At 31.9% G+C, this 12,178-nt stretch overlaps 2 protein-coding genes across 2 annotated transcripts; one reads left to right on the top strand and one right to left on the bottom strand.

Moving 5' to 3' along the window:
• The first annotated feature begins 4,557 nt into the window (after positions 1-4,557).
• Positions 4,558-5,721, top strand: LOC133690231 (uncharacterized). The gene has a single exon (XM_062110459.1). The coding sequence runs from the start codon at positions 5,039-5,041 to the stop codon at positions 5,567-5,569; it is 531 nt and encodes a 176-aa protein (XP_061966443.1). The 5' UTR covers positions 4,558-5,038; the 3' UTR covers positions 5,570-5,721.
• A 4,103-nt stretch (positions 5,722-9,824) lies between these two features.
• LOC133688466 (actin-depolymerizing factor 6-like) lies at positions 9,825-11,168 on the bottom strand. Its single transcript, XM_062107955.1, has 3 exons — positions 11,145-11,168; positions 10,576-10,841; positions 9,825-10,363 (listed from the first exon to the last, which is right to left on the bottom strand). The coding sequence occupies exons 1-3, from the start codon at positions 11,166-11,168 to the stop codon at positions 10,291-10,293; spliced, it is 363 nt and encodes a 120-aa protein (XP_061963939.1). The 3' UTR covers positions 9,825-10,290.
• Positions 11,169-12,178: the final 1,010 nt, after the last annotated feature.

Genomic DNA, 12,178 nt, shown 5'->3' with positions numbered 1-12,178 from the left:
TTTTCACATTTTCAAAGCACATTAAAATGATTAAATTACCCTTGAAAACACATTTTTTTTCATGTTTTCATTCTTGATTTTTTTAGTTTTAATCCATTTGGCTAAGGAGAAATTTGGTATTTTAATAAATATAAAATCTAATTAAAAAAAATAGCAAGTGCGAACACCACATGCGACAACACTTTCATTGCTTTGCCATATTCAAGCGGCGCGTACGGTGGATTGTAATGGAAAAAACCAGGGTTCATTGATATTTTTGGAATTGTCTCGGCGAACCCTCCCTCCCTTAGCTACCCTTGTAGCTTATTGACTTCCGGTTTGGTGCCAGCAACCTTTTTATTTCTTATTTTCTCTTTCCACTTTGATTTTTATACTTGATCCTCTAATTTTCAGAGTAGCCTTTCATTTTGTTTTTCTTCAGATTTGGTCCTTGTTCTTTCTACTACTGTTTTTTGTTTGAAATAATTTATAAAATTGGGATTTATTTTTCAATTTCATCATTCTTCAATTCTTTCATCTATCAGATTTAGTCCTCTTTCTGCAATAAAAAGAATATGTTAAAAATCAATTAAGGATTGAGTTTTGTTATTTTTTCTCTTTTCTTTCTATAGGATTATTTTGATCACATATGTCGGATCACGGGTTAACCTGGGTTAACTCAGATTTGTTTTTGTTGCTTTTTTTTTAATTTGAATTTATTTTAAATTTCATTCTTCAATATTAGGTTGATTTGATGATTGAGTTTCATATTTCATTCAATTTACTTTCCATGGGGTTAATTATCCCAGTGTCACAGATAGATTATGGACTTGACGGGTTAACTTGGATCGACTCGAGTTGGGTCTTTTATCCTTTTTTTTTAAAAAAATCTCAATATCATCCTTAAACATTTGATTTGCTAAGAAGCGAGCTTCAATTTTTTTTTATTTTGCTTTTTATGGAGTCATCTCATTCTTATTTAATTTTTTTCCTTGTTATCAAATAAGATTATGGAGCTCTTTTAAAAATATTAGAAGAATATCTTTTCATGGTATTAACAACTCATTTTTTATAGTTAATTGTTGTAAAAAAAATGTTCGACTTACCTATTATTATTGTTTATTTTATTATCATATTATTAAATTAACCGAACTTATTTGATCCAGTCAAATTAATGATCCGACTCTCAAATCTTTTTTGTTTTTTTTTAAAGTACTACCATTATTGAGTATTTTTTTTTTTCACATTAGAAAATTTTTTATCTAACCTGCAGCCTTGCACACTACACCATTCTAGATATATTGGTCCATGTTCTTGATTACGTGTACATGACTATCTGCTGCGGTCTTACAATGTATTAGTATTACATCAACTTTATGAGATTGGAGAATTAAAATTACATGATTTTATGGCACTGAAGGAACGAGAAATGTTGATAGGATGAAGAATTGATGCCTCATGAGCGATCTGTGTTGTTGAACTCGGAAATTTTTCAATAAAACCAAACACTCTTCTTCTTCCTCTAACATCCATGAAAAGATCCATTTGGATAAACTATTTATTATCAGATTACTGGGTTCAAATATCTGGAAAAATAAAGTTCTTACAATTCTTCTAGTTCTGGTGTGGATAACTTGTGTTTAATTAGATAAATTAATAATGAATTTAATCTTAAAAATTAAATCGAGACATCATTGACTTTAAAACGAAAAAGGAAAAAGGAAATTGGTTTTATTTATTTATGAATATCCAATAAATCCTGCAAGGGAAAGAGACGGCCTGGTAAGCAAATATTTGAAAGAGATGGTTTTAGTAGGCACACAGATAAATAACGAGTATGGAAACAAAAGAGGGGTCAAATTCTTGCGCGCACGTTTTGTTAAACTTAACCAGTAAACGTGCAAGTGTCGACGACAATGACATTCTGTCTGGAAAGATGGATCTGAATGTCGTTAGATTGCTACCATGTCGCATGAAAAAAAGACTTCCTCCACGGATAAATTAGATAATTAACACCCAAAATATAAATTAATATTGAAATAACACAAGATGAATTATTTTTTTAGTAAAATAATATAATTTGAGGATGTCGCGGCTCATAAACATAATATTTCAACTATAATTTGGATTGCTATATCCAGTAATATTGGTATCTAAGGCCTGCCCAAAAAGAGATGCTCCTGCAACCATAACTGTGAGGTAAGCAAAGGAATATATTTATCTGTGAGATCAGTAAATAATACACTGTCAAATATACAAAATATATAATACTTTAGTATACCTACAAACAAATTAAAATTATCATAATAATTAGTGCAATCATAACAAATAATCATAAGTAATCATAAGTTGAGGTTCGTGTGTTTTGTTAGTATTCGATCTGTTTAAATTTTAATTGATGTCGCGTTTCAAAAGCATGACATGTAGTTTTTGCATTTTATAAGCGTGGTATTTAGTAGATGTTATGTTTTTGAAGTGTAACAAGGTCAAACTATGTTATTTCACCAAATGTTTCATATTAAGTAAATATTTTGACTATCTGAATTAACACCAAGAATAAATCTTTCATATATATTTTTTTTATTCGAGATTGAGATGATAACACCAAGAATAAATAGTTGCAATTACTATCTGAATTAACATATCAATAATTATATAGCATAAAAGCACCTGGGGAAAATTATTTTGACTAGGTGGTGTGGGATGAGATACAGGGACAGCATATAGAGCTAAAATAGCCTTTAGAAAGGGTGTCAACAATATGGATAGAGCACGTTTTAGGAGCAATTAGATGATTTCCCTGAGTTACGTTGTTGGTCGGATTTTAAAAAAAAATGTTAACAATTCTTAAAGCATTGTAAACAGTTTAAAAATTTATTTAATATGACCTGGTTAATTTGATAAGTCTATAAAAAACCCAAATAACAAGAAAAAAATAATATAATTTGACTAAAAAAAACTTTAAGACATCATCTTGTTTTTAAAATATTAAGACAACAACATATTGGATCGATACGGGTTGATCCATATTAATATGTAAAATCTACGACTCAGGTAATGAGACCACAATAACCTCTTAGAAAACAAATAAAAAGACATATTGAAGCCCAATGATCAATTATCCCAATGTTGAAGAATGAAATTGAAATAATTAATTAAAAAGAAAAAAAGACCTAAGTCAACCTGAGTTAACCTATCAAACCTGAATTATGAGACCGGAACAACCCAATAGAAAAAAAACAAAACAAATTATCAAGCCCAATTTCCAATCAATCCAATGTTGAAGAATGAAAATGAAAACAAAAATCAATTAAAAAATGAGAAAAAAATCGAGTCAATTCAGATTAACTCATTAAAGCTTTAACTCAGGTCATGAGACTAAAATAACCTCATAGAAAACAAACCAAAATAAATTATAAAGTTTAATTATCAATCAACTCAAATGTTGAATAATAAAATTGAAAAAAAATCAATCACAAAAAAGGATTAAAAAACTCGAGTCAACCGGGTTAAATCACGAAACCCGTGACTTGGATCATAAAACTAATATAACCTTATAGAAAGCAAACTAAAATAAATTAGGAAGTTCAATCCCCCAATGAATTCAATATTATAGGATGAAATAAAAAGGAAAAACTAAATTTAAAACTAAAAAAATATGTTATTCCAATTAACAGTACTTTTTGAGGAGAGGAACATTGACTTCCTCTTCTCAATTAATTTTTGTTAATACCATAGTTATAAAACCCCTCAGCTGATGAGTTGATCTGAAGATTCATTGATTTGTAGTTTGACTTAGATAATATTTTTGTTTTTAGAATTGTTTTGAGTCGATCTGGAAATTCGTTGATTTATAGTTTGACTTAGATAATGTTTTTGTTTTTGGAATTGTTTTGAAAGTTGACATGATGATTATACTCATGTGACCTATTGGATTAACTCAGTATTTAGTTGACTAGTTAAACTCTAGTGAAACCCAATTGGATCAACTCCAAGTTTTTTTTTAATTTATTTAAAATGATATCATTTTAGTTTTTTTAAATTTTATTTAAAAAGACATCATTTAAGTTTTTTTATAAAAAATTGAAACAACATTATTTTAAAATAGATTCAAATTAACTCTATGATCTATAGGTTGAACCAGCAAACCTATAATTTAGGTCTCGAAACAGGTTTGATAACTATGAGTAATATTGCTTATTGTGCCAAAAATTTATTTGTTTAAAAATTCCAACTATTGGATTTATAGATAAGATTCATTTATTCAATATATGATATTCACGTTCAATGCATAAGATTTTTCGAGGAAAAAAAAGGTAAGAATTGGTATCACTCTACTTTTATTTTTGATAGCTAATATTTTCTTGCATGTTTTCCAACATTACAGAGAAGCACCTGGTTTTCTCTATGTTATTATTAGCTATAATATAGTAATTTTTTTTTTTTAATCCTTGGGGGGTACATATTAACGAGTCTCGTAAGCATTGTCCTAAAAAAAAGTCCTTTTCACAATAATTATATACACAAAACCACACCAACAAGTACTTCCAAAGCTGATCACCGAGTCATCATCCCTTTGAATAATTCCACAACTCTCATATCCCACCAAAAAAACAAAAGGAAAAAAAAATAATCCTCCTTCGCTCACCCTGGACTTGTAATTTAATCTTTGTATCCTATATCTACACTAGTATCAAAATAAAGCAAAATCCTCTGTCAAAAACACCTTGAAGCTAATTAAAAGACAGAAAAGTAAAGCATAGTCAGCGCAAAACTCGGCAGAAGCTGAGACCCTTTGTCCGTTTTATTGCTCTCTGTGATGAATATTACTACCTCTTAGCTTCTAGTTTCTGCGTTGTCATCCAAATCCATGGAGTTATACCAGCTGGTTTCTAGCTCCTAATCTCTACAGAAGAGTCATCTCTTTAGAGATCCTTTGAGCAAGATACTGTGTGTATTCTCTTCCCTTGCCTCCTTTTCATCTTCTTGATTGAATTGGACTCTCTATTCAAGATCAAAACAAGACCTGCATTTCTTTTCAGTTTCGTTTCTTGTTAAAATGATTATTAACATTACCAACAAAACCAACGCCAACAATCAACCTTCTATGTCATTCCCATCATCACAATCATTGATAAAGAGCCGGCCGCTTTTAGGACACGCCAACTCCTCAAGCTCCTCCTCCTGCAGCGGCCGTTTAGGTGAGTTAGCTGGAGGGACAACGGCAGAGTGTGCAGCAATATGTTGTTGTTGTCCATGTGGATTAGTTAACCTTTTGGTTCTCACTATTTACAAGGTTCCTGTTGGAATATGCCGCCGTGCTTTGAGAAGAAAACGAAGGAAAAAGCTGATCAAGAAAGGCCTTTTGCCGCCGCGAACGAGGAGTTGTAGCTGTGATTATGATGGTACAGAATTACAGATTCATCCAATGGCTTGTGTTGAGGATTCATTGAGAGAGTTCGATGAGGAAGCGGCCTTGAAGGAGGAGGAAGCTATGGTGAAGTTGGAGAAGGAGATGTGGGAGACTTTTTGTGGCACTGGGTTTTGGAGAAGTTCTTCTCAGAGAATTACCATTCAAGAGAAGCGTTAGTTCTCCAAGAGAGGCACCCAAGGCTAGAATCTAGAGGCTAATTGAATTCAATAAATATTCAGAGCATCAAAACTTGGTTTTTGCCTCTCTTTTTATTATTGTTGCTGTTTTCTTTTCATCTATCTGGTAATTAATTTTTTTCCTTCCTTTTACTTCTTCTTGTCTCTCTTTGTTTTCTGCATTTTACTGATTTTTTTTTTCTTGCGAAACGGTGTTTTCTGCGTTTGTATGATGGTGGGTGATTTTTGTTGTGCTTTATGGTTAAATTAGAGACTAGAGTGTTGAAGGGTCTTGGTTGTACATGTTTAAAAACGGGCTTGCATGGTGTGTCTGATACCCTCTCAATTAATTTCATATGTTAGATTGTGTTTAATTAAGGAGATTTTTTTTTTTTGCTTGCTGGCGTTGGCATTTTTCCTTCTTTTTTGGCATGTGCTAGTTGATGTTATTGAAGATGATTAGAGAAGTTACAATAATTTACGATGTATTTGTTATTTTTTTTTTAAGAATTTGATTTTTTTAAAATTAATTTTTTTAATTGTTTTGATATACTAATATCAAAAATAAATTTTAAAATTAAAAAATATTATTTTAATATATTTCCAAACAAAAAACACTTCGAAAAACAATTATTACTACAATATTAAACACTATATAATCTTATATGATTTTTGACTTTTGAGCTAAATAATCAATGTCATTCTATTAAATTTAAAATTAATCTCTTAGAGTTTGATGAATTATGTAAAAACTTCGATTTAGATTTTAATTTTTCATAGTTGTGTTTTAGGGTAAGACATTTGGGCTTGGTTGATCTATGTTCTCTTGTAAAAATAAGTTTTCTAACAAGATAGAAAACCCTTGGATACTTAAATCAGTGAATTATAATAAAGAAGAAAAGTATAACAACGAGAACAAGAAAGTACGAGAGTGTATATTGTGATAGTTGTGTGTGCTGGATTTCACGTAACATATGTACATAGCAGAAACAATAAATTTAAAATTTTTTAGGAGTCATGTGGATCTTGTTAGACAAATTTAGAATTGTTTAGGATTTATATGAAGATTACTTGAAGATTAGATATTCTTTTTGGCTTTGAATAATTGCTTCAAGACTGAATTATTACAAATCACAAGTCATCTAAGTGTCCAACCTCTAACGGTAATTCATACAAACCACCAGTGAAAAATCCTTTAAACTCTTTTAAAAGAGAGAGACTACTATACCTTTGAATACTAACTCTTTTCTTTTGTGTTTTCCATGTGTTTTATATTATATTATGTACTGTATATGCATAACTGAAAACTCAATAAATGGAAAAATATAAATTTGCTCCTGAATAAATTGTATATATTATTTCAGGAAGATTTGAGAAATTTATTCAATCAAGTCCTTGCTTGATTCTTCTAGATTTAGAATTGTAATTTCCTATATAAATAACATTCTAGTTTTTTATTTCTAAAATTTATTTACAATTAAATTATATTTTATTAATCATTTCATTTTTGTCTCAATATTCAAAAAAACAATTATGTGATTTAAATTCTTTGGAAAAACAAATTTTTTAGGACTAGAAAAAACATTAACAACTCCACATTTTCTAATATGTGTTTTCAGCGAACGACTTGATAAAACTTCTCTTGCGCATTAAAAAGTTACTCGCAAAATAACATGGGCAACATATCCAGTGCATACTTAAACAATACTATTGCAGTTATAAATTTGATCCCCCTTTCATGAATATTTTTTTTTCTTTATTATCAAGCTACCTTGCATCATTCATAGCAAAAACGAAAAGTTAAATGTAAAGTCTATATGTTTTGTTCATATGAAAGGGCACCTAAAAATCTTGCAGAGCTACACAATAAGAACTCCTCTCTTTTTTCATAAAGATGAGTGGTTTTAATAGCTAGATGAGCTGACATCCACAAATGTAAAGTAAGATTAAGCCATCATGCAAATTGAAATTTTATTTTCAAGATAGGGTTTAATTGATATTGTGACTTGTTCCCACCACCTCATCTTTGTTATGGAAAGGTAGGAATATGACAAGCTCCACTTGATTTTACTCTCTACATTTTACAATGACCTCTTTACTCCGATTGCCCCTCAGAAAAGATCAACTACGTTACTGTTGCTGAGTAATGTGTCCTTCTTCTTTTTTTAACTTTAGAGTTGTCCCATTTTTCTTAATATGTCACTATCCCAATCTAGATTTTGCCAGCCCCGCGTGGTTCAGGTCTGAACTGCAAGCCTCTGCTGGGTAGAGTGTGTAAACTGTCTTTTTTGTTGCTTATCGGACCGAAGACCCTTTAACCTGTCCGAAGGGGTGGCACTGTTTCGGCCTTCTTGCCTCTTACAATCATGCAGGGCTAATGTGCTCGTGTTCTTTTTTCACTCGAGTTTACTGTCCTACCTGCCCAATATTAGTTGTCATATGTAAAGAGAAGTCACTTTATAAAATACAATAGTGAAAGACTCCATGAATTATGTACAAGCATGGCAGCAATCTCTCACGAACAAAGAAAACGAGTTTAGATATTGCATAAGATGAGATAGTAATTGAATTTACTGGCTGACAGTACTGAGGTGAAAAGAGTAGCTTTTGAAGAAATTACAGAGGCTAGCTTATTGTATTATCACTGGTCTCCATCAAATTAACTTGCTGGCCATAAGATATTCTTAAGATACACAACTGAAAGGTGTGAAAATACATCCCAATTCAACCATACTGGCACTCAATTACCTGATCTGTTTAACAAATTTGTCAAAGCAAAGCAGATTTGGGAAACTAAAAGGAGCATGTCCAAAGTCCGAAAGTTGATACTTGATGAAAAACAAACATTCTATGCTTAAAAGGCGATCCAAGCAAGATTGTGAGCTAATGGACCCTATACCGTCTCCTGTAAAGTGAGGTCTGTCATTGCGCCAAGATGTCAGTGTCCCTACAAATCATGGAAAAAGAAAAAATACAATCACTTTGCCCCATTTGCGTACCTTTCTATTTTATAAGAGAATCCCCATCTTTTATATATAAGCTTCTCTTATCATTTACTTCACCCTCGTCTTGTCTGGATATGTATGTGCAAAATTGAAATGCCCGTCATCTTTCGGCTCTTCATACCCCTGTTTTTGTGAATTAAAACTCGTCCGCGTTAATTATCTAGAAGTGAAACGCAATGAGACCAGTGTTCACACACTTTTGAATTATTTAATGGGTCGTTAGCCAAACAAGAAAGAAACTGAACTGTTAGTTCGTCATAAACAGTTTTTTTCTGTCAGATTGAAGCAACTTGTCATGATTGTAACCTTGTTGCGAAAACTTAAGCATGCACGACAAAATCAGTTGTTTTCACAAGCTTTGCCATCCTATATAATCCTCTTCCCTTCCATGGTATTGAGATGTACCATTTTGCTTAATTCTGAACCCAAAGTGGACACCTGCTAATCCCACAAATAAAACAGCGTAAGCCTTCTTCTTCTTCCAATCATGTACAATTACCCTTCTTCAATAGGATACCAAAATGTTGTACACGAACCTTCAGCCGTAAATGGCAAAAAACCAAAATTGGAACCTTTTGGCATCCAGTTGAATTCTAACGAGACGAGTCCCCTTCCCTTTTCTTGGTTCTGATTCCTTCTCGGAATATCGATTTCCTGGGTTGTTCATCCTTTTTCTGCATTGTTTTTCTCAGCTGTCACTTAGCAAAGACTTTTAGGGATGGAAATTTTTTTGTATGAAAGGGGGAACGGATGTCGGTAAAAGCAAGATCGAAAGATGAAAGGAGGTGCTAAGTTTACAAGCATTTAGCATGATATGAAGCTCACAACAATGGCTAAACAAAAGGTAATTGCTTTCTTGTTCCATTTGATTTCGCTTTCTTAATTTTAGGGTCGATTAAACTTCTCTTCCTTTCTTCTTAATATTATTATAATTATTATTACTATTATCACTACTATCACCATTATTATTATCACTATTACTATTATTATTAATAATATCATTATTATTATTTACATTATCATTATAATTATTGAGACCACTATTAATATCTTAATAAATTATTATTATTACCATTATTATTATTATTATTCTACTAATATTATCATTAGTTACTATTATTATTATATTTTTGAAACCTGACCCGGTGATCGATCCGGTCTAATAATCGGGTCACGGGTTAGATGAGTTGACCCGGGTCAACCCAGGTCAGCCCAAAATTTTTTTAACTTGGCAGAGAAAGATATCTATGAGGGCGGAACCCCCTCAGTTACCTAATGAGCTCATCATCGTACTAGATACACATCAAAATACCATGTTTAACTTGAAAGGATAGACTACAGAACACAACTTAAAGCAGACTTATAGTAACATCTGAAGCTAAAAATTTATTCCCTGGTTATCATAAACACCAAAAGGAGATGTCCAAACATCTTATCTAGATTGATTTATTTGCTAAATAGATTTACAAGTACATGTACAAACATAACATTTGTACGTATATGTGTATATGACCATTTGCAATTGTTATTGTGGACATTTCGCAGAAAAACAGAGTGCAATTTTTGTGGCTACCTTAGCGGCATTGTGTAAATATTATCATAATCATCACTCTAACAACTCCAAGCCTTTTCAGTATAACAAGAAACTGTGGAGGCTAGACATATGAAGGCAAGAAAACTTTCCTTGTGTTATATTGCAAGAATGGACGCCTATAATTCAGCTATTTATGTTCAAATATTTGCACATGGAGAAAGGGCCGGGGAAGTTGCATATGCTAATCCAGTAGTGCCTGTATTGAAACACAAGATGATCCAAATGTGCTATGATGCCATCAACTTATATCGGCTAAAAAACAAAGGTTTACCATAACAAGCTATCTTTCGAGGGATTCATCAAAACATAACACATGTACAAAGAATCGTGTAAATTTATCATATCTCAAATAATTTTCTAATCCAACCAATCAAATCGAAATTAAGGAAATCAAAGGCAGAAACTCACCATGCAATGAAGAAGATCTTGCTCTTTGGACAATTCTCTGAAGTCACGAAATCGAAGTCATAAACAGCATATCGACAATCATTGTCAGGCAAAGATGTAGCGAAATCTTCATAGCTCTCAGATGGCTCCCCTGTCTTCTCAACCACAACTTCTATCTTCTTCTCTTTAATTTTGAAGATCACATATCGATGTACCTTCTTCCTCTGAAGTTCTATAAATATATTTTTGCTGTGATCAGCAACCCCTATGCCGGATGATGCATTGACCTGGAAATTTACAGTGAATTGATCACATCAATAACTTGCTGTCAAATTAAAACGCAATTTCTAGATATAAAAAAACCATTCTTTTAAGATTAATCACAAAAGGGTTCAAACAACAACGAATTTTGAAATCAAATCTTTCACTAACAAAATAAAGAAAAGGAGACAAATTTTGCCAGACAACATCGTTGGTTAACAAGAGAAGCAAAATCATGCATGCATCAACACAGACAGTCAAAACAATCTCATTTTAACAAAAGAAAACAAGCCCTTGTAGAAATAAACAGAGACAGAGATGGGGCTTACCCGACTTGCATTTTTGAAATTCATGAGTCATGACAGCTTATAAAGGGTTGAAAGAATTTTAGCTGAGTTATAAGGTAAATGAAGGACGGCAACAAACAGCACAGCCGCTTGAATCTATAAAGAACAAAAAAGGAAGGTGGCCGAGTCTCAGTCGGGTTTACCCGGGTCAACCGGGTTTCGCCGGACCAACTTCCTGACAGGTTTTTATTTAGACCCGGACCGGTTCCAGACTAGGGTTAGCTGGGTTCCGGGTCGACCCACCAGGCCGGACCGGATTTTAAAATTATTATTATTACTATTATTACTATTATTACAATTATCATTATTAATAGTAATATAATTACTATCACAATTATTATTATTAATAAAATTTTTATTATAATTATTACTATCGCTACAACTATTATTGCTATGAAATTGACATGGAGACAAACAAAATTATATGGAATTATATGTTTAACTATTAGGAGATGTTGCATGTGCCACTTTAAAAGTATGGTATCTTTAACATACTGGCGCGTGAATGAAAGTAGTTTTTTTAATTTAAAAATTAATATTTAAATGATAAATTGTTTTATCAGCCCTGACTAATCCAATAATCACCAAAACAAACATCAGTGAAAATACGCAATCACCCCTGTGTCAATGGCCTAATGTTTTTCATGCGAAGGTAAATTTATCATTTAACCGTAAATCAAAAGGTTAACTGCCCGTAAAGCGCCTTGTTCTTAGATTAATGAATTTGTGCTTTTAAGGGTATTAATATCATTTTGTTGTGCATCAATACGAGAAAAGGACAGTTAAACCCCTCAATAATTCTCAAATAACAACTAAATAAAACAAAAATATCATTCGGGCAGGAATATGAGAGTTTTTTAAAATGTCACTATTAAAATTCACAGCAGACAAAGGCAAATCCACGGTGAAAACACTATGGGACGGTTTTAGCTTTTCTTTTAATTGTTTATTTGCTTATAATGAACTTTGACTGATCATTGTTGTGTTTTTTTCAGTTTTGAAGTGTTGTTCCTCGA

The sequence above is a fragment of the Populus nigra genome, chromosome 3 (assembly GCF_951802175.1).
Source record: "Populus nigra chromosome 3, ddPopNigr1.1, whole genome shotgun sequence".
Taxonomy (NCBI): domain Eukaryota; kingdom Viridiplantae; phylum Streptophyta; class Magnoliopsida; order Malpighiales; family Salicaceae; genus Populus; species Populus nigra.
This window is presented reverse-complemented; position numbering and strand designations above follow the sequence as displayed.

Excerpts from the sequence above, each read along its gene's own strand:
- LOC133688466 (XM_062107955.1), bottom strand. The coding sequence starts at position 11,168 with ATGAATTTCAAAAATGCAAGTCGG. Across the intron at positions 10,842-11,144 it reads ATTTCAAAAATGCAAGTCGG|GTCAATGCATCATCCGGCAT; the intron begins GTAAGCCCCATC and ends GTAAATTTCCAG. Across the intron at positions 10,364-10,575 it reads AAGATCTTCTTCATTGCATG|GCACTACTGGATTAGCATAT; the intron begins GTGAGTTTCTGC and ends GTTTCAATACAG.
- LOC133690231 (XM_062110459.1), top strand. The coding sequence starts at position 5,039 with ATGATTATTAACATTACCAACAAAACCAACGCCAACAATCAACCTTCT.